Source organism: Triturus cristatus, chromosome 9 (assembly GCF_964204655.1).
Source record: "Triturus cristatus chromosome 9, aTriCri1.1, whole genome shotgun sequence".
NCBI lineage: Eukaryota > Metazoa > Chordata > Amphibia > Caudata > Salamandridae > Triturus > Triturus cristatus.
Window position 1 is genome coordinate 944,992,824 of NC_140592.1, and position 23,926 is coordinate 945,016,749.

At 40.6% G+C, this 23,926-nt stretch overlaps 1 protein-coding gene across 2 annotated transcripts in view; it reads right to left on the minus strand.

The window, feature by feature from the left end:
• RPS6KA5 (ribosomal protein S6 kinase A5) overlaps positions 1-23,926 on the minus strand; it is a 543,858-nt gene that overhangs the window by 311,075 nt on the left and 208,857 nt on the right. For both annotated transcript variants that reach the window (XM_085626532.1, XM_085626531.1), the window contains exon 4: positions 8,685-8,800. In XM_085626532.1, the coding sequence (XP_085482658.1) occupies positions 8,685-8,800 (116 nt within the window). The remainder of the gene's footprint in view (positions 1-8,684; positions 8,801-23,926) is intronic.

The following is a 23,926-nucleotide window of genomic DNA, read 5'->3' on the forward strand; positions in this document are numbered from 1 at the left end:
TTTAGCTATAACCACACAAGTGAATTAAGCTTTCTATCTTTTACAGCTCTATAAAGGCGTATGTATCATTACAGGGAGAAACAACGATTGGATGACTCTGTAGACCACAGAGTTGGGATGAAATACTGGCATAGATAATGATCATGGAAGGGATATTTATTGCAAACAATTTTAATATTGGAACAGCCTACCTCTCAATATATTGCTTATACTTGCATTCATTTAGTCATAGTAAATTAGACCTAAACAGGCCACACATTTGCAGCCTATGGGACACAATCTTACAACAAAAATGGAATCAGCCACAGTTTACACAACACATAATGAACCACTTTAACACAGAGCAGCACTTTCCTCCAGTGAAATGCTTGCTTGCTTTTATCCACCTTCTTTATTAATGCCATCTGTCAATACCGTTCTGCCCTCCTTCGGGATGTGAAAACTTAAACAGATCCATAGAGAGCTCTGAACTATACACCATTCATGTAGACCGTTTACAGCACTGGATGAAGCAGGCCATTAATTAAAAAAGCCTGCAGATAAGCTTTACAATAAACACTTGAAGGAGTCTGCAATAGGTATTCTATAAGTAACAGAAGTACTTTGTTGAAGGGAACTACATTCAAATAGATAAAGGCTATTTGTATCTACTTAATGTACATATTATTGTTTTCTAAAGAGAGAACAACCAAGGAAAGGCATCAGTGCACCTTTGATGAACAGGATGGACCCAAAAACCCTTTTACAAGATTTGACATTGTGGTATTTAGCATAGATGACCTGATAGAGGTGTAATGATCGTATAGAGAACATATGGTTCTAATTTTACCTTACAATTTAAAGGCAGGGTTGCCGCTATGAATGCACACAGCCACAGTCCAGATTATGCTTTTACAAGAAAAGAATGAACTATGGGACCAATCTACTCAGAACGGAACGTACCACATATTTTGTTTTGTCTTCGAAACTAAGTTGAGTATTTTATATCAAAAGACTCACACATCTCAATAATCCACAGGCAGACATTGTTTTGGGCTGAAGGTCTCTAGAACATAAATGTCAGGAAATCTCTTATTGGGGAAATGCTACCCTCAAACCTAGCACAGACTCAACAGACCACCGGTTTTGTGGACTTTCGCTGCTTTAGTCTCAATATATTAAAAATTACAAAGAGCAAACCACATTCAATTCAACTTCTCTTTTTTCAAAAACCATTTGTCTCGGTATGAAATTATCAAATCATCACCAACTGCCAAAACAACTTTTCAGAGCACGTATAGGACAAATGTTTCGGATAAGCACATTAAAAATTTAACCTTTATAGTCTATGACAAAGCCAATGATTTTGTTGTGAGCTTGTCTGATTTGGATGTTTACGTAAGGCTCTTTCAGGTTTATGGCGCGTAATTAGTGTTGTTTTTAAATGTACTTGCACTCTCAGTCAGTGGTGACTAACATCTTTACTCATTTATTGCGGACAGTCTCACTGCCCCAAATGGCCTGGATTCTCAGATGTTTTGAACTTAGATAACTGAACCAAAATACTATCTCTGATGAATCTCTTCATATTCATGCAGTTAACGAATGCTTACCTCCTAAAGGAATATGCAATCTATCCACTACATTGCTTTATGTTCACAGGAATTTTTGGGTGCGGGGAAAGTACAATGTAGTAAATCTGCGTAGATAAACTTAGCCATTTCCTTTCTACATTATGAAAAGCACGACAAACTTACCTTTTCGAATATGAGATTGCACACATATAATCAATTTCGTATTTTCTACAAACAATCCATCTCAAAGCCCACCAAATACTGTGTCCTGTTTGCCTGCTTGGTAAATAATGTTATCCTTAGGATGCATTTGCAAGTTGAGTAAGTTAAAGTATTCATTCTACACTGAAATTCTTAACTTTGTTTATGACCGCAAATGCATCCGATTATCCCCCACATAAATCCTAATATCATTTTAAGATTGTTTTTCTAATATTCTTCCGCTATTGATAATGGAAGAACTCTAAGCATTCACATAATTCTGGGAGCCTTGTTACTTTACAGATAATTTATTCTACCACAAACTGTCAGCTGCAGTTGACACCAAAGTTCAAAGACGGACTTAATCTATGCATTAGGGGATGCTGGTTTGTGGGGCAACTTTTTGGGGATTTTAGGAAGGAGTATTCCCATGTACTTGAATTTGCTTGTTGTTCATCCTTTTTGATTATTTTACATATACATATAACTGTTCAAAATGTGGCAAAATCCGCTAATGAGCTAACTTATCAGGTTCCCAAGCACAAGCCTGGTATCCTGCTCAGGTTGTAGCTGGAACTGGCACCAACACAATCAATCTCTTCAGGCTCCTCATAATGTTCGGATTGAAGGCAATTATGTGATGCAAGTGTATCACCACAATTTCGGATTCATGATTTTGCCTTACCTTTATTTAAGAATCATTTTTTCAAATTTTCAGCAATTTTGGAAACCTAAAAAAATCAGAAAGGTAAGTACTTAGGGTTTGAGTATAATTTATGGAAGAGTAATGGTATTTTATTACACTTTGGCAGTCACCACGGTGTAGTTAGAGTTAAATCAGAATTTACATAGGGAAGGAATTTTTTGTTTTCTTAATAACTGGTACTATTTGAAGAATCTGCCCAAATCTTTGAAAAAAAATATTCATCCACTTTGGCTCCTTCATCCGTCAAGCTGGCACAAAGGTAAAAAAAAAAAAAAAAAAGGGGACCCAAAAATGTAATTTCCAATGTCAATTCCCAAAGAATTCTTTGTTCTCCAATACATAAAAATGGCTGATCGGAATTATACCAAACTTTGGAAAAAAGTTAAATCCTGTGCATAAACCATGCTACACATGGCAGAAGGCAGTGTGTTCTGGGGGTTGGCCGCAGTTGATAACGGGCCAGGGCCAGCGGTCAACCCAGCCTCATTTGGGGATAAGGCATCTAATGGTGGTTTGGGAGCAGAGCCTGGCTTCATGCCACTTTACAAGTAGACTAGTAAACTACCACTTTGTTCTACCTAGCAGTGGCACTTTGCTCACTGACAACTTTGCCATGGAATGTTCTGTTTGGACTATAGCAAAGCATGGATCACAGTCGCGTTGCAGGGCTGTTAGGACAACTATCCTGTTGGGCTGCTAGGGCATCTGCCAGAAGTATCTCTCCAGGAGCCACCATGCGCTGGGGGGCAAAGCCTTATGAAGACACCCCCTGCATCTCCTGCCTACTTTCTGCAGTGTTTAGCTACGTGGGGTGCAATGCGTGCAGGTGTTTGTGCATGACTGAAGTACTGAAGGAGAACCTCTTCCCTGATCCTCGACTGAACTCCTAGTTACAGATAGTGCATATAAAGTTTTATGACAACAATGCAGTCTCATCTAATGAAACTCAGAAGTGGTCCCAAACAATAGTTTCGTGTGGGCCTTTGCTTTCCTTCTGCTAATCTTCAGGGTCTAGAGGTTCAGGATGGTGTCCTTCTAACGCCATTTTCAAAATAATTTTTTGACTAATCCCCAAAAAAGATAAAGTTCGAAAAACAGAAGTACAGATTTCCGCTGTACCACTTGGGACTCCAGAAAGGGCAGTAAAGGCCTCACAAGAGGAACACAGCACTCCATCATTGGTTCTATGGGTCCCGCGAGAGTACTTCAGTACCAAGGAGCCACCAAAAAAAACCTGAAAAACGAAAGCTGCCTTTGGCTACTCAGGGAACAGTACTCATAAAATAAGCCCAAAATATGAAAGCACACACAAGTTGGACAGTGGACCGAAAACAACCAAAAGGCACCAATCATAAAAAAATCACCAGCGTCCGGCAATACGAAATGATCCTGTGTGCAATTCTCCAAAAGTGCCCCCTGTCCAAGAGCACTCCCCTAATACTAGGGAAAACGAAATGAGAAACTGTATCAGAGCGGCACCACTTTTCAAAGAGTTCAAATTCATAAGAATAGTAAATGTTCAGCGAAGCAATGAAGCAGTTGTGTAAAGAACTAGTTTTTCTCTTCTTTATTAATTCATTATTTAAAGACGAACAGCCAACGCGTTTCTTCCTTTAGCACAGAACTTCTTCAGGGTATTGGAGATTCTATATAGACCAATAGGTGTCAATGGAAGTGGTAGTAACCTTGAGCATATGTATGATTTGGCAAAGGTGGCAATTGCACCAATGCGTGGAGCTCTCCTGTTGAGGTGAACGGATGATCCAAATAAATAAGGAGAATAGAAGATCAAAGTGTGCATCCAAAATCTTTGTATGTATTAAAGATAGGCAGCAGTTATTATGGATCGTGTGGTATGATAGTCCCAATGGTATGCTGTTAATTTGCAAAAAATAAGCCCACAGCCTTCAGAAAAAGACTAAAATGAATGTCCTTAATAGCATTAGCACATTTATGTCCATAGAGACAGACTGGTGATAACACAGTCACCATTCATCATGAAGTTAGAGATAATTGCACAGCAGGCGACTAACTACAGCATCCACTGGCCTCAGCACAGGTACAGCAGCATAGCAGAATGACAATATTGCTTCACCATCTGCAGCAGAACAACCAGCTAGGCCTGAAAAAGAATTGGTGGTATAGCAGTTTTTCAGACTGCCAGTTTGCCCAAAAAAAAGTAAGTGGAAAGGAAGTGTGTGCACTTTGTGCAACTAGGTGCCCCAGGGAGTGAAGCAATAAACATCTGTTATTCAGCACCAAGAGATCTACGGGTGAATGTGCGCTTTACAAATAACGTTATGACATCTTGACAAACAAAAGGATTTTTTTCCAAAGCCAAGGAAAATCTAAAGAAACAACACAAAGACAACTGGAAAAACTAAAAGAAAGATAAAAATGATGTAACATAAAAAAAATACTAAAGTAAAAAAACTATAAAATTCAAAATCACAGTATTTCAAAACTGTGGGTCATGCCAAGTCTTAAATTGGGTGATCCAGTAAAGGTGTACACTACAGAGTAAAATTTTTTGTGGGAGGCTGTTCAAGGTTTAAAAAGTGGGTAACCCCATTAAAGTCTATGGAGGTATTTTTACCAGTAAAAAGATGCTACCAACTCTCAGTCCCTGTCCCCTACCTCTTCTTTCACTCCTTGCTTTCCTGCCTTTTTCTGTCTACCTTTCTCTCTTTTTCACTAAATAACGTCATGTGGGGTTAGCTAAGCAAACGTGTCATAATGTCTCAGGACACTGATGTATAAACTGGGATTGGTACAACCTATGCTAACCTTGTAACAGAACTGCTAATGTGTTCTTGTATAAAAATAAATAAAACACAGTGAAATAAAAAAAAAAAGATGCTACCATCCACCAAATGTGGGTCAGGTGACAGTTATGTGTCCTACATACAGCCAAAGGTCAAGTCCATTTTTACTTAACTGGTGATACAAAATTACACACAGATGTACGTTGTTGGATTACGTCAGGTTGACAAAGCCTGCGTACGGCACACTGTCACAATCACTGGAGGATGTCATCAGTTATATCATCAATGATTTAATTTAACATGCCATGAGTGATGTAATATGTCAAGTCATAGGCAGTGTGTGTGGGTGTTTTTTTTTGTTTTGTTGCTGGATCGCTCACAGTTAGGTGCACTTGCTCCAAAGGTGCACTCTCGCTGTAGCAGAACCAAAGAGAAATGCTTTCCTGAACAAAATTCAAAAGATACTCTATTAACTATAAGAAAGCCTCGACCCCGCCCATCAAATCAGTGAGGTCAGTTCCCAAATTGTCATCCTTTCAACCTCCTCTTGACAAAGAGGACCTCCATAACATTATCGGTACAACCAACCCAGATAAAGCTTTCCCAGCATACTGTCTCAAATCAAGCTTAGATGATACTCTATTTCTGCTACTCAAAACTGAAAACTCTTCACTGTCTGAATTCACCTTTCCAACAGCTCTCAAATCTGGATAAGTTACACTACCACGTCTTAAGAATCTTAATCTAGGCCTGGAAAACCTTCAAAAACTTGTGAAAGGTGACCAAACCACCCTTTGTGAGTAAAAACTAAAAAGAGGTGGCTAATGCAACAAAACACACACATTACAACAAACAAAGTCGTAAACAAAACACAATTAGGCTTCAGACAAACACTAAGAATGCATCAGAGAGGATATCATCAAAATGTTAGAGGTAGGAAACACTTATCAAAAATTGTTAATTGTATGATTAATAAACAACTTTACAATCTCAGTGTGTAGTCTCTAAAAAAAAACAATGAAAGAAGTGTTGATAAAAAAGCAATATCTATGTAACACAAGAACATAAAAGAAGTTAAAATACCTTAGAAAAGGGGTTTAAAACTGTTTTATCAAATACCAATTTATACACTTAGAAAAACAATGAGATTGGCCGTAGACACTGCAGGTGCAGAGTACTAAAAATAAACGTGAATATCGAGGTAATTAGAAGTGAGTCAATAAGACCAAAGCAGAACAGTCAACATAGAGCAGATAGCAACATGTATAAAAATATCTAAAACATGGAAAGAGTTTGAAGTGATCATCAATAATAAAGTGCTTTATAATAAAGGAAAAAAGCCATAATGTGCAAAATTCTTACAAGAGATCCATAGCAGCAAGTTGGTAGTGGTTATTGGAAGGTAAGGAAAACAGTGGTGTGACACAGGTACTATGCATTGTATTGAAAAATGCTAGACAAAGTTCAGATAAGCTGCATAGTCTTACATATGGTAAACACCAGAAACTGCATGATGCTCCAAGCTTTCTGTGGATGGATTTAATCTGTCCCAGATTTGAGTTTAGGCAGTCTTGTTGAGGTTGTTAAGAAGGTCATATACCACTCTAATGTAATTGTCAAATCTAGCTAATTCCATAGGCTCCATCGTGGTAAGGACAAAGTTCCTAACTTCGTTACAGGTTCTTTTGCTGTGGCTTAGGAAGAGTGGGTTAAACAGAATAAGCCTAGCAGGGAGCAGCCTTCTATTGCTTTTGACCCTTTCAGCAGGGTTGAACAGTAGCAACCAAACATCCTTGCTAAACCTCCTAGCAGCCAGAATGGACATTGAATGGTTGGTCTGAAACGGGTTCCATACTTTCAACACTAACAGAACACAATTCACAATACTCGCCTCATCACGCAATTAAAAATGCACCTTAACCTCTTCAGTGCCCATGACGAGATAGTCTCGTCATGGAGCACGGTTGCGCTGTGCCCATGACGAGACTATCTCGTCATGAACCCCACCCACTAGTGCAACGCCCGGCACTGAAGGGGGAAAGGACGTGGCACTGAAGGGGTTAAACGTCTTTATTGAGTCACTGACAGAAAAGGAACTAGGAGAGAACATAGTAATACACCAATATGCAAACAACACACCTGTACCTCAGGGTTTACCTTAGAATTTACAATCCTTTATTATATGATCAAACAGAAAAACTTTCCAAAAAAGAATTGATCTCAACCTTCTTGTTGAAACTGAATCCCAACAAGACCCAATTCATTCTATTTGTTTTTAAAACAAATGTTATTGATTTTCACATACACATCGAGCATATACAGAAAAATAAGTAGGAGCAAACCGATAGGGAAGGCCCAATCCGCCATCAGCATATTCAGTTATTTGTTCATTGTACAGTGGGAGTGAGAAGTGGGAGACCCTCTTACAATTACCAGGTGCACCAGAAGTACTGCAGTGCCTAAGTATAAATAACAGGTTGAGTACAGTAATCAAATGCATTACAGATATTTCCTGGTTCTATATCATAACAGCTTAAATTCCCTCCCCCTGCCTCCAATCCTGGAGCCCCGTGGTGCCATACCCTCACATGAAGATAACGGCTAGAAGGGGAATCTTTAGAAGGGTACCATCTTTGCTGTGGCATGTCTAGTGTGTTCTGGGTGCACTAGTTTGGGGTTAACTCTCTCCAGTTTTGGGCGGGTAACCTGGTTTTGGGGGTATGACAGATCTTGATTCATACAAACTCTGTACACGTTCACCATTACCAATGCACATGCAAACTCCACAGGTGTATTAAACACACTGGTTCCTTTAAAGGAGAATGTTGCTATTTACTGCCGTTCTGATAACGGGCACATATCTGGTGGCCTCAGTCTGACTGTAATCTTACTAAAATAACTAAAGAGTTGGGTAATGGTCTTGTTTTTCAGTGACATTTGTGACTTTCCACTTGTATTATGCTTGTACAAGGCTTAGCTTCTCATTTGTGCAAACATTGTGGGGGACTTTTCTTTCAATTACAGCAGTTAATTTGCTGGACTTGTTTGTTAATGCTCTGTTCCTTTCAGTACCCCGTTTGCCCCGTTTGTTCTGTAACCTGTTCAGGTTAACAGACCTGTCTGAACACCCAGTTGTACATGCAATACCACACTACAGGATCAATTCCTAGGATTTGCAAGCGCCTATCATTAAAGAGGCGATGGTTAAAAAGGATGAGGAGACTCCAAAGGAGTGATTTGTTGCTCAAGGGAGTTCTGTGTGAGGTAAAGTAACATGGTCAGATGAGGTATGGTCCATGCGATAACAATTCTCCAGTTGAAGGTGCTGGAGCCTGACTTTTCTTGGCTTACATAAAGTTTGGACTTTTGGACAGGCCCTAAAGCAGGAATGCCAAGGAATGAGTCTTTGTGACTGAATGTTTAAATTTCAGGATGAGAATAAAACACAAAAAAACATACCTTGTGCAAGTGTTCGATTGCCAGGACAATTTCACCAATATACATTTGGACTTCATTTTCTGTAAATCTCTCTCTCTGGGAAAGGTGAGTAAAAAGTTCTCCTCCATTGATATAATCTGAAAAATAAGCACCGAGTGTATTACCATACTGTACACAATGTATTAATCTAATCCTACCCAGAACATAAAATAAGTGAAATTATTTGATTTTAGCATAGACATAGCCATTGCCTCCTGGAGCACAACTATGTTAGGAGAAGGACGAACTATAGTGATAAAGGGTTTACCTGAAGTATAAGGAGAAAAAGTGTTTAACTAGGAATACCCATCAGTGGCTAGAGACCGAGTCTCAGGCTGGTTTGTGTGTAACTGAGTGAGTGCACAGTACTTGTGGGTACCTATTGTGTTGCTGGAAGTATGCAGGGGCAGATTCAGGGTATGAATGACTGTGCCTACGGGCGATTGACTGGTTAAATACCTGCAGAGGTATGTCTATGTGTGCATGAAGAAAGAATGTTCAAAGTGACTCTGTAAATTAGTCTCAGATTCTGGAAGCAGATAAACCTATATATATATATTTATTTCAATGTGTAAAACTGAGCTACGGGCCAGCAACCTCTGGTGTGGCAAAGCAATCTGAAAGCCAGAATTCTGCAAAAGGGCCAAAGCTGGGAGTGAGCTGTTCACAGGAAGAAGTAGGACAATCAAACAGCCAAGTGGTAGAAGGAATAGCAGGGAGTTGGGTACAGGCATCAGTGGGCTGACTGCTGGGCTGCTCTAGACTCCCACCATTTTGGGAGGCTGTGATGGGGCTGGGTTTGAGAAGAAGCTGAATAGGTTTACGGGAATCAGAAGCTTTTGGTCTAATGAAGTGCACTACGCAGGCGAAGCAGCCAGGTGAACACTGCTTGGGCTACCTAGAGCAGCACAGTATCATTACCTGAATTTGTCCACCATGATAATATAACGTGTATTTATAAAGCGCACGTTCACCCGAGGGGATCATGGCGCTGAATAACAAATGTTTCTTGTTACCCAACTCAATGGTACTCATTTTATCGACTTCAGAAGTATGAAAGGTTGAGTGAACCTGCCGGGATTTTAACCTTTGACCAGGAGGTCGTACAAAGACCCCTACAGTGGATATGTATTAGTTCACTAAGCCACCACACCCAGACCAGATCACATCCTTGTAGCGAGTGATGCACCTCTAGTGAGTGAGTTTGAAACAGTCAGCACTGTTTGAGACTTTATTGCAGGAATTAAATTTAGACCCACTGAACCAGGTGACAATACTAATGTAAATGCAGATTCAGTCTTGAGTGCTTCATAAAGACACAAGCCGGCACTGAGTTTCAATATTAATGTATTCACTGAAAATGTTGTAAACATGTTTCGATTGCACCATGTATACCTATGGTGTAGAAATTAAGTGGATTCTGGCTTGGCGCACTCATAGGCACACCCATTTAGCCAGTAGGCACCATAAAGACAGGGAAATAAGGTTTGCATTTGATCAATTAAGTACCAATTACCCACGTATATTTAAACTTATGAGGAAACAGAGGAGAGCCATAAGGAAAAGCAAAGATTTAACTCCTCCTTTGAATTCCAATAAATTACCAGCAGTGTTACATTTCTTTGAGATAATGTTAACTTGTCTATCTGCATCAAACAAGAAAGGCTAGCCAACCAGAAAAGGTCGTTTGAAACAAAGGACAGTTATGATGGTTGTGAAATTCTCAGGGTCCTCGTAATGTGTTTTTGTTTAACTCCCCCTCACGGCCCCTCAATTATCAAGTTCTTTTAATTGCTGCTTGGAAACCAACAGAAGGTAATGAAACATGTAAGGCCATATGTGGAATGATCTATACTTTCTATTGGAAGTCCTTTGGAGAGGGACACACACACACACACATAACCACCCCCTTTGTACCAAAAGTAACTTTTGGCCACTTTAATATAGCTTTATTTTGGTTGCCACAGATCAAAGAAATTTCAGGCAGGAATAGTCAACATGATTGACTTCTGGTTCAAATATCAGATACAAATTAATGATTCAGCCCACAGACTACACTCATTTTAGAAGCCCCAGACAAATACCCGGACAGAAAGGTTTTGCTCTAAACCAGGAAAGGCTTTGGTACAATATGAAAAGCTCTTTTACAAGGTTTGTGCCTGCAAAAGGGCTTTATACAGCAGACCGCTAATTGGAAATTAATTTCTTGGTTCGAGCTCCTTTGCTCCATCAATGCAAGTTGGCGATCTTAACCATGAAACAACCAACAAAATGCTGGAAGAAAGGGGAATTTGCTCAATGACACCCAGCACAAGACTAACACCAGTTTTACACACTCTAAAACTGCTCAAATGCAAATAAACTGGACTAACTTTTGGAGTCATAAAAGTATTGACTTTAAGACTATGGGAATAGTCCTAATAGTTCGGATTTAAAATCTGTTGTTTGAAAAACATGAAGACTACAATATTTTCTTTTGAATAGAATTCATTTATTGATGGCTGTTTAAAATTTATAAATCTGCAACTTTAAAGGTTTTTAAGGTGCAGAAATAAGAAACAAAGTAAGACAACACTTGTTTCATGACTTTTATCAATTACAATATGTCCCATCTTCAGGGCTTCAAATTCTAACAAATGACATCTTCAGAGAGGTTAAGAATATTGGATTGTTCTTTTTTTATTAGAATTGCACAGTAACCTGAGCTCTCAATATTTGTAAAGTGTTTCTCCATTATCAGTTTCTGGAGAATAGGTGTCCACTTCGACACCAGGGTTAGGATTTTAAAGACAGAAGCTCTGGTATCAATTCATAGCACCATAACTCTCCAAATCTAACCATGATCATATGAAATGATAAGATTTGCAAACTATCAGGTTCACAGGTTGATTCTCTACAGGTAGAGGATTCAAATGTGTAATCTTGCATGAATGTTATAGTAAGACATTTGGTTGTTACAACACTGCCAACTATTTGTGTTATAGAATTCACCTCAAGATAAACCTTTTATCGAAATCGATATGCTTATTTGGACAGTCCTAAATGCAGGTTGCATCAGTGAGATTAAAACTTAATTTACTTCTTTCAAATATTCAATAGTTATGACTCCATAATTTTATGCTGTATTCAGCATCATAATCATGGAATTGAACATGACTGGGTTACATCCTCACTTCTTATTTGAAAAGCTCAAGAGCTCAAACTTGTAAATGACAAATAATAAAGAGCAACTACACTGTTTGTACGCATGGATTTGTGTTTAAAACACAGGGTAAAGGTGACTACTTAGACAATAGTTATTTGCATTGTGATAACCAGCAAGAATTGAAAAGGATGTTCACAAAGCAATTTAATATTTTATTTAGTTTTAAATAATTGTACCTTCGAATAGATGAAGACCCTTGGATTGATCTTTTTTGAGTGGAACTGTACAATTACAAAAGGCTGTCAGCATTAGAAATTTAATTTCCAGTATCAGTTTCTGTAAGTGGGGGGAAATCTGATCTTTTTTAGAATACCAATAACAACAATGGGTAGGAGTAGACTATACATTTATAAAAATAAGAATTCATACTTGGTGAAGAGGTGTCCGCTGAGAAATGCAGTTAAGAGTTGAAAGACGGAAGCTCCGGTATCTAAAATCAGAATATGATCAAAAATTTAAGTTGAGGATACCAAATCACTTTACAGGGTGATTTCTTTTTTTTTTTGGCAAAAACTGCAATACTTAAAGGGGGTATGAAAAAAGTGAAAACCTACCAATTCAGAGCTTGATAACTCTCCAACTGCGGACTTCTATTTTTGGCAAGTAGGTAATGTCTGGCATGCCGGGCTTTCTTAAATAGAGGCAACCATTCTAGAGCATACCATGTACTTGCTTCAACGTGTGACAGCGTATATGCTTGATGTTCGATTTCGAGTCACAGAACTGTAAATAGGGGAGCTACGTGTGCTTCGAACAAAAGAGATTCACATTCTAGTTATAGTTTAATGTACATTTTCAAATGGCACAATGTTATTAAAGGCATTTTAAAAATCTATTCTGATTGACACGGTGGAGTGGGCATATTTATGGGCCGTGCTGGCCAAGTTTGGTTTCGGTCGCGGTTTTGTGAGTTGGGTTCGGTTGCTGTACGAGGGGCCACTAGCGAATGTGGTGGTGAATGGACGGGCATCTACTCCATTTCAGCTTGGTAGGGGCACCCGGCAGGGCTGCCCCCTGTCGCCTCTGTTCGCCCTCGCCCTTGAACCGTTGGCTGCGTGGATACGTTGGCACCCGGATATACGGGGCCTTCGGTGGTCGTCTGATCATGAGGACCGTATTTCGCTCTATGCCGATGATATCCTGCTGTATCTTGCCTCACCTCAGAAGTCACTTATAGTGGTCTGTGACGTACTCGCATCGTTCGGTAGGAACTCGGGGCTTGTGATTAATTGGGGCAAATCGTACTTGTACGTTCTTAGTGGCGAGGTCCCACCGATCCCTAGAACATGTTCGATACAGGTTGCCCAGCAGGGTTTTGTGTATTTGGGGATTTTTATATCCTTGGATCCTGCTGTGCGCTATGAGAGGAATCTGCTCCCCCCCTTGGCACGCTTGAGGCGAGATGTGGAAGGTTGGCGGAGGCTGCCGCTCTCCCTCGTTGGGCGTGCGGCCCTGTTTAAAATGATGTCTCTTCCCCGCTTCCTCTACGCTCTCCAGAACACCCTGGACTGGGTACCGGCCAAATACTTTCGGGAGGTCGAAGGCCTCCAAAGGACGTTGCTGTGGGATGGGCGGCCGCGAATAGCTATTTCAAAGTTGACGCTCCCTTGGTACGATGGGGGCATCGCGCTCCCAGACATCCGACGGTACTATTGGGCCACGCAGCTGAGCGCGATCAACCATGGGTTTTATGGCCCTGCCCTCAGCCCTGGGTATGCCATGGATAGGTGGCTGCTGCGCGGCGGCAACTACTACAGGGCGTTGTATTCGCGGTCCTTAGACTCGTCCCTCACGGGGCCCACAGGTGTGGCGATGCGCGTATGGAAGATGGCGACTGACTCGTTGGGCTGGAAGGATAGGCTAACCCTCGCTACCCCATTGTTTGAATCGGAAAGATTGGGAAGACTCTGGCACACGAAGGGCTTTGATAAGTGGGATCTGATAGGTATATCCAAGGTGGGAGATGTACTGCATAAGGGGAGGGTGAAGTCTTTCGAGGAGTTGCAGACTGAGTTTGAGCTAGGGCCCTCAGAGTATTTCAGGTATATCCAGCTGCGTCACGCCCTCCGATCAGTCCTTGTTGAGGGTGAGAAGGTGCCGGAGTCCTCTCCCCTTGAGGACCGAGTCCTTGATGGTCATATGCCCGAGAGCACGATCTCGCTCATATATAAGAAGTTGATAAACGTCCGGGCAGACTTGCTATTGGGGCTGAGAGAACAGTGGACCAGGGATGGTCTTGAGTTGGATAATGAGGACTGGCAGTCAGCGGTTTCTTCGCCTAAGGAGGTTGCGATCCCGTCGCGTCTGAGGCTGGTGCAGCTTAAAATACTGCACCGGGTGTATGTGACGGGGCCAAGGCTGGTCCGCATGGGATTCTCGGAGGACGGCCTGTGCAGAAGGGGATGTGGTATGGTGGGCACTTTCCTGCACATCATTTGGGAATGTGGTGTCATTGTGGAGTTCTGGAGGAGAGTCCATGCAGTTATGGGGGAGGTGACGGGCATTGTGGTACAGCCGGAGGCGCGGTGCTGCCTCCTGAACGTCTGGGGGCCCACTGACCTCGATGAGGCGCAGACCCAATGGGTGACTCTGGGTAACATGGTAGCAAAAAGAGATATCGCGCGGCTATGGGGCTCCTCGGGACCCCCTACACTGACCGCGTGGAGGGAAAACATGGACTGGAGCATGTTTAGGGAGAAGACGGTCTACTGCTCTAGAGGTCGCCCCCGGAAGTGGCATGCCATCTGGGGGCGGTGGAACCAATACAGGGGGGGAATATGTCTTGCCCCGGACCTGGAACCTCCCGAGGAACAGCTTTCCCCCTGACCTACTTTCCAGCACAGCTTGGTTTTAGTAACTGTTCTGGGCCTCTGCTGTTCCCCTTCTTCCTCCGTACACAGTCTTGTACTTAGTAGACGAGTGGGGTCCGGTCTCCCCTGGGGGCCTCCGCCATGGGCTTACAATGTCCTTGCCTTGCTGGGGTTTGTTGTTAGTTTTTTCTGTGTTTATTTAAAATTGAACCTTTTGCACTATTCTTTGAACTGCATTGGGGACACATCACTGTATCTAACTTGTAATGCTGCCGAACCTTCGGGCTGTCGGCTGAATAGCTGTGTCCTGAATTTTGAAATAAAGGTTTTCAAAAAAAAAAAAAAATCTATTCTGAGAAATTTCTGGATGCCATTCTTAAAATGTTTAAAAGTAGTAAATGCAAAATCAACTATTTGGAATTTGTACAGTGATATGAGAAGCTGATTACTAGAAAACAAAAACGTATCCGCAGCACCATCATAATGACACGATGGTCTGTGTGGCAGTATCTACCCTTGACATCAACATATTGGCAGTCTTGGATTTTAATAATCATCATGTGTAAGACCTGTGGTGATGTTTATTCACATTCACTTTAAGAACAATAAACTGCATTTTTAGAGAAAAGAAATTCTATGGTTTTGCAGATCTTGAAGTGGCATAATTCCACAGAAGAAACAGTTTACCATATACAATAAGATTTAAGAAAAGTATGAAATTCTTCATCTTGGTTAAAACCATGAATTAATGCACCCAATTTAAAAATCCCAAAACATCTTCGCTAAGTGAAAGTAAATGGTTACCACCACTTCTGTAATACTTAATGGTCTCAGTATCAACATATTTAATTTCATTCAATCTGAATAACCATGAGGTATTTAGAAACAGGTTTTGGAGCACTTTAGTGTGTTTTTTTCATACCTATTCTTCTGGCCAGATGGAAGAACCAGAAGAATAAACAGAGAGGGATCCCCTAATAGCCAAAGGAATAGGCTTCCGTATTCAACACAAAAATTTAAAGTTTTCCTTTAGCACACCAATGATCACTTGATGATTACATCATTCTCATGCCTCCAACAATCAAACAACACTCACACCACTAAAACGAGGGCGGAGAATATTCTTTCAAACCTGTGTGCCACTGCACAACTGTAGCCATTAGATCATATCGAATGTTTTATTTGAAACACATAAAAAACAAAGAATCCTAGATTTTCATAATTAAAAACACAGTACAGGAATTAATTAATTCACACACTACTGCATAGGAATCTGTAGAATACAAAATTTGCTCTTTTTTGTTTACAAATAAGCAAAACACATATCCCCAACGAGAGTAAAGATGGGAAAGGAGAAGAAAAGCAGACCGAATATCTAGAAGACAATACACTGTCATTAAAACAAGGTATCCATGACCAAAGTTAAAGTTAGGGCTGGAACTCTATAAAAAAAAAAAAAAATGTTTAAACCAATTGACATTTTGTCTGTTGTGCCAACCAACGTCACAGATTTAGGACCTTGAGTGTCAACGCATTTCAATGGCACCGTCCTCGTTAACACAATCTTTATCAAGACCATCACATGAACTGTCAATCTTTGTTATTTACAAATACATCAATATAAAACACCTATCCAGTCAAGTCCATAAAATGATGCCGATAGTCCGCGCGTTTATTAATATAGGAGGATCTCTTGAATAGACCAAAGATCCTAAAATATGCATTTTCCCAAATGTGGACTGGCCACTAAAAGTACCCATCACTCGGGCGCAGGTTCTCTTATCAAACCACATCTTCCTCGATATTGGATAATATCAAATAAAGATTTTTTCTTTTTCGTGGCAGTAGATACTCCCACATTCTTGAGGCCTTTGTCCTCGTAATTGGTGTGGATAGCGTCCTTGTTCTGTTTGTTTCTCTAGTTGAACTCTCAGTTAGTTTCTACCAGGCACAAACAATGATGAACATACAGAATTTGCTGTTGCAATTCAAAAACACTTTAATGGGGTAACCTCACTCTCTTTTCAAATCCCAAATTTCTACCTGTTTATTGGGAGACGACAAAAAACTCAGTCTCCACATTCCAAGAAATCAATAATGTTAATTAGAGTGCCTTCTGAAATAAGTAATTTAGAATATTTTATGCTGTCACTGGGACATGGGTCCCTTGCTCTCTGTGCCACTGGGACCAAACTACAGCAAACTAAAGAGTCCATATCAGAGTGAAATAGGTCTAGGGTTGCTTGTGTTCTAGTCTGGAGAGGATCTGGCTTGTCAGTTTGGGCTGGGCTGTTCCAATTGGAGGAGGACCAAGAGAGGTTTGCTTATAATTGGGTCTAATCTGAGGTGGTATGATGGGCAAAACAGGCATGGGTTGGAATGCTATATTGAGCGATTACCAGCGGTTAGACTTATTGCAAGAATCCTCGCATCACCTTTTGTGTGGTTGTTGTCAGTAGGAAATATAAAATATTTAGTAATTTCTTGTTTATACATAATTGCAGGTCTAGTATTGGAATATTTTAGAATTGAAGTGTAATAAATGACAAAGTCTGAGGTGAATGTGATGTAGCTTAGAGTTCTCAAAGTTTTAATTGGTGATAAACCTAACTTTTTGGTTTCTTGGTCTTAGAGGGTTTTGGTTTGTAAATTAGATTACTTCTATAAACTGATGCTCCTCTGTATATTGCTTTGTCCATACCCTTAATTACCAATCCCTCGTTCCAAAAGCCTTTTTTTATTGCAGCAACTTGTGTTATGTAGTCGGAATCTGATTATATGTGCTCTAAGCAATTCTCCATATGGTATGCTATTTTCAGATGTTTCGGGTAACCTGAGGAGGAGTGTAATATATTACTCACAATCTTATTCACAATAAAAGACGTATACCCAGAATTTCTATATTTGAATGTTAGTTAAATATTTTATGGGTTGGAATTGAAGAGAATGAGAAGACTTATAACATCTTCATAAAAACTGCTGTACTGCCGTTCCATATTATGAAGATGTTGTCTACGAAGTGCAGCCATAGTCAGACATTCTCATCAATTACAATTGGTCTCTGAGTGAGGCATAAGAACGGCCAAATCTGTAACTTATTGTGGTTACACACATTTTGTGGAAAAGATGATCCTCATAGTAAAATAAGTTATTCTTAAGTACAAACTCTACCAATCAGTATGTTGCTAGGCAGAATTAAGTTGGCTGGTCTCTCATTCAGATTTTGGCTCATACTGAAAACACCATCCATATGGGCAATACAACTATAAAGGGAATTCACACCATACTAACCAGCAACATGTCATATTTCCATGGTATATTGTAAATTGCTTTCAGAAAATCTGTGATACAAGACTGCAGGATCTTTTGCTATAACCATCATCAACAAATTCCGATACTCTTTCAGTAAGAGACTCATTGCCAGATACAATTGATCCACCAAGTGGTGTGGTCAGAGTTCTGTATATCTTGGGTAATAAATATATAACTGGGACCCAGAGAAATGGGATTTTCATGTAATATATTGCTCTCCAGCTAGAAAAACCCCAGTATTTACATTTTATTACGATATTACTCCATTATATTTGTGCACCTTTCAAATTCTTAGTATGTGCAGTCATAGCATGATATGTCCAACAATTGTTGTCTCCTACCTTCAAAACCATACTTAGTAAAGTTCATCACAACTACCCCATACATTTTTACAAGAAGTCAAAATTATACTTGGTGGGTTGTCTTGGAAAAAATTATTATTTGGAATTTCAAACCACAGTCCATGATTTGACCAATCTCAATATTTAACTACTATACAATAGACCCTAATACAGTAGGACTGGATTCAGTAGAGGACTATAGGAGTTGTATATGAATAAGATCTTGGATGATCTCCAGAAAATTATACTACTGAAACAATTTCAAATCCCAACAGACCTTGATACCAAGCAATTCTCAACATCTGAGGACAAAATTAGTTCGAATTTGAAGTCCTAAAATAGAAATATATTGTAATTATTAAAGCCATGAAAAACATGTTAGCTTTTTTGCTTCTTATTTCTGAAATTATTTCTATTCAAAAGAAAATACCTTCAATTTCAAGATTTCCAAACGGCAGATCCTTGCAGTTAGCACTATTCTCATATTCATGAGCCAAACAGTGCCACAGACAGTATGATAGCAGAGCAAAAGTCCTAGAACAAAAGCATGATTAAAGCCCTTTCTTAACCTCACTGAAGCAAAATAAATCCTATAAATAACTCTTGTTTAAATGGAAAAGCACATGTTTAACTATATATGTTTGTGCTGCTAAACTGCCCAGTTATGTTTCAGTGAAGATCTTTCTCATTCACTTATAGCCTGTTCTGAGACTGGCACTAACAAGATACTACATCATAAAGTACATTTCGAAAATTGTCTGCAACCTGAGCGACTGCATTGATAGCATCCTTTTAAAACAAATTTCTTTTTGAACGTACGAGAATAATAAACCTGTTGGACAGTTATTTGTTGCACCATATTAGCTAAAACATAAGCCTTTAGCAATTTAATATTTACTGATCAGAAATGGGATCCTGCTCTGAACTTACAACTCATGGAAGGAAGTCCAGAGTGAAAGCTCAAGGTAAACAGTGTCATACATCTACATCTGAAAGAGCAAATTATAGAGAAAAAGTCTGCCCTATGTGTTCTTGCCACAATAAGGGAACACATACAATGACTTTGATTCAAGTATGTTGAAACAAGCATTGCTTAAATTATATATTAAATATAGGATACATAATAGGTAACGGTTTAATACTGTACAATATTGCCACCAAGGAGTTCTGGTGACATCATAAACTAATAGGCCAAAGGGTGAGTGGTTTGTTTCCACATCATGGAAAGAGCAAAATATATGACCATATTGCAAGTTACCCACTAAATACTTTCTTAATGACACCGTTTTGTTCAAAATGCAGCTAACAATAAGCAGTGAGTGGAATTGGAATAGTTAGGGCTTTTTCTTTAGTTTTTCATGAATACATTATTGCTAGAACAATAATAGTGAGGGGCAGTCGCTGCATGCACTTCTGTAGTTACAGCATTTACTGCATAGTTTTGGATTTAATACATGTGGCACATAATTTCCCCCCAAATTTGTAGATTTCCCAAACAATGTCTGTGGCTAAAATGTTGAAAATAATACTACCATCGAATGTGCCACATTATTTACGCTTTTGTCACGTAATTGCCATAAACTTGCTACATATTTTGGTACTCCGGCCCACATAATCCTAGTAACCTTGACAATGTTAAAGCTCTGCAGAGTGGTTTGGCTTCACCCCTGAGGTGACAGATGCAATTACAAATATTGTAAATGAACTTACAGAGCACTAGGAAATAGACCACTATCAATGTAGCATTAGTAATTGATTTGAGCATTTTTTCATTACATTGTGCTTAGCGGTGGTATTACCAATTGGTGTAACTAGTGTGAGGTCAGAAGCTTTGAATATGGTGCAAAGGTTATGGTTTGCTTGGGTACTGTGTGAGTTATGGTTTGCATAGCGAAATATAACTTGTCATTTTAGGCGCATTTTTAGTTTTAATCTGCAACCAAAACTGCACTTTAACTGCGATTCTTAAAGTGAATTTTTACTTTCTTTTTAAACATAGGTTAAGGTGTTATAACCAAAGCTAGACATAACTTCACTATAACAAAGAATTTACTTACCTTCGGTAACTCCTTATCAGGTGGAAACTCTATTTAGCTGTAGATATCGACCAGGTCGGAGAGACTCCCCTGATGCTGCGCCCACAAGGACTTCAGGTCCTACTGCAGAGCTCACATATGCCAAACGGCATGTTACCAGCAGGATGCAGGAGTCCAGGAGGCTCAGCAGCCTCAAAGTTAGTATCACGGAAATCCAGGATAGAGGCTGAAACATCAAAATCATAGCCTGAATGTCCTGGACTCGCCATCCCAGAGGATAAGCCCGAAACTGCACTGTATACAATCCAGCTCAGATAAAAGGGTGTGTCCGAGAGGGAGTCAGGCATCTGAACATTGATAGGGAACCCAAAAGAATGCAGGACGGCAACTGCCTTGGGTGAGCCCACATTCAACAACCAATCGTGGAGGTAGGGGAAGACTGGAAATCCTGCCTCCACAGGTGTGTTGCAACCACCCCCATTACCTTGAAGGAACACCCAAGGGGCGCTGGTGAGGGCAAACGGGTGCACATCAAACCGAAAATGCTTGTGGCCCACTCTGAACCATAGGTAATGCCTGTGGACAGGCAGGACGGGGATATGGAAATAGGCGTCCTGTAAGTACAGCACTACCATCCAGTCTCCAGGATCTAGGGCAGACATGACCTAAGCCAATGCAAGCATCCTGAATTTTTCTTTCTCCAGAAAGAAGTTGAGTAGGCATAGGTCTAAAATAGGATGAAGGGCTATGTCCTTTTTGGGCACCAGAAGTAGCAGGAGTAGCAACCATGACCAACCTTTGTTGCAGACAACCACTCAATGGCTCCTTTCCCCAAAAGAATTTGTGCTTCCAGAAGTAGCAGAAAAAAGTGGTCCTCTGTCGGCTGGTCTGGGGATAGTGGCATGGGCAGCGTGTTTTCTAAGAAAGGGAGGGATCAACCCTACGGAGCAATTTAAAGTATCCACTTGTCCGATGTTATGGACTGCCATCAGGTCAAGTGATGTCAAATTCTGCCGCCCACTGTTTGGCTGTGATGGTAGAAGGGCAAACTAAAGTAGTTTTGAGGCTTTGACTACTTTGGAAGTGGATTGGCTCGCTGGGTAGAACTCAGGCTGTGTGTCCCACAAGGCTTGTGGAAACTATGACCTCTGCCACAAAAGGACTGGTGGGCCTGTTGGCCTTGGTGGCTGGGCGGGAATGGACGTAGCCGGTAGCCCCTAAAGTGACACAAACTACTTTTTTGACTCATGTTGGTTAGTACAGATAAAAAAGGTCAAGTTTTGGAGTGTCATCCGCTTCAGAAATATTTCATGATGTTATATGTTGAATAATTCAACCAGTCACGCATGCATTTAACAGTGATGACATACTGGTATTTGGAGCAAAGCAAAAGGAGCATGACAAGGCTCTTACACTAGTGTGCCATTTACTTGATGATGCAGGTCTCACCCTAAACGCAGCAAAGTGAGAGTTTCACAAGACCAAAATTAAATTCTTTGGACACGTATCTTCTGATGGGGGAAGAACTCCTGACCCCTATAAAGACAAAGCACTGGCAACTACTTGCCCATCACAAGATGTCACCATGCTGCAATCCTTCTTAGGCATAGCCAGTTATTACTCAAGGAACATTCGTGACTATGCTACCATGAGTGCCCCACTGAGAGATTTGACAAAACAATGGTCTGTTGTGTGATCAAAGCTTCAAAAGAATAAAACATGCAATTGGGAACACGACTGAGATGGCCTATTTTAACTCCAAATTACAGACTGAAATCACAGTAGATGCAAGCTCAGTGGCACTGGGGTCAATCCTTGCTCAACATAATGGTCATCCAAATGTTCAAAGCCACATTGTGGCCTATGACCGTCGAAGCCTGTCTGACACAGTACGTGCCTATTCTCAGCCAGAGAACAAGAGCCCGGCTGTAGTGTTGGCTGTGTTCCTAGGCGAAAAGTTTCTCTATCGTAACAAACCACCAAGTGCTGCTCACTATTTTTTCACGAGTACCACTACATCCTCGTAGTTCGACATCCAAAACAGCTGATGAGTACATTAACTTCACTGTGAAGTCCAGTACACCAGCGGCCCTATCTACTGGACAGATTATTGCTGTTACTAAGAACATGCTTAACTTAAAATACATCATTTCCACTCAATCTTGGAAGGAGAGTGTTCGACCTTTTGTTGACCATGTCGAATTTCCAAAAATTTAAAAATGTACATGATGAACTATCCATGACCAAGGAAAATGATGTTTTGAGAGGCTCGAAGATTGTCATACCTGAAAGCTCAAGACAACAGATCATTGTGCTAGCTCATTAAGGGTACTGTGGCATTGTATCTACCATAAGAGCCTTAAGAGACAGAATATGGTTCCCGCGCCTAGATGGGCGAGTTGAGAGGGAACTAAAAGTGTGCCATCTTTGCAAATGCCTTTCCCTCAAAGTGACGCAACATCCATTGACAATGTCTAACTTTCCTGCACAGGCTTGGGAAAGAGTTGCCATTGATTTCTTTGGGCCCCTAGGAAACCGACGTCATATCATGGAAGTCACTGAGTATTCACACTTTCCTATAGTAGAGGAGTTATCATCAACAACCCATGACAAGGTCATCAAGCGGCTGGATAACATCTTTGCAGAGTGGGGTATTCCCGCCATTCTAAAATGTGACAATGGTCCACCAATCAATAGCAAAGAATTCAAGGAGTTTCAAGTTAGACTAAATGTCAAGCATCAATCAGTACACTTCTGTGGCCCCAAGCAAATGATGTTGTGGAAGGATTCGTGGGCACCATTAAAAGGATAATTCAACAAGCATCGATGGAGGGGATCGAGTTAAACCAAGCCCTGTATCAAGCCCTCCAACTTATCGTTCGAATCCTAACTCCACAACTGGTGAAAGTCCTGCCACCTTGCAATTTGAGAGAGCCATCGGAACCAAACTGCCACAGTGGACAGTAGACCGATCCTTAAATGATGATAAGGTTTGGGTCACTGACGCTTCTCGAAAGCACAAATGTAATATATGCTGATCTGCTTTGAGGAGCCCAGGAAACAATCTTCGATGAAGGTGACTTGGTCCTAGTCAAGCAAAAACGAAAGCGGCTAGGACAGGTAAGCCTGTTGCATCCCCCTGCTGCATAGAGCTGAAGGCCATGCATAACTGAGGAACTTCAGGAGTTTAATTTCAAAGCCAAAGCTGTTCTTGAACTGTGATTTTTCTTTTTAGGAGAGAGAGGGATCCCATTTAAGAAAGCAGAAACATCTGGGCACTTCTTGAGTACTAGTAATAATAATAATAATAATATGAAATTTATAATGCGCTCAGCTTACCCAGGGGCGTCCCGGCGCAACAGACCAGAGGGGAGACTCAGCTAATCACTACTGTGGAAACAAGTTGGTCTTAAGAAGTTTCCTAAATGGTAGGATCTTGGGCTCTGAGCGAATCCTGAGGGGCAGAGAGTTCCAAAGAGACGCCACCTGCACCGAGAAACGCCTACCCCCAGAACGAGCT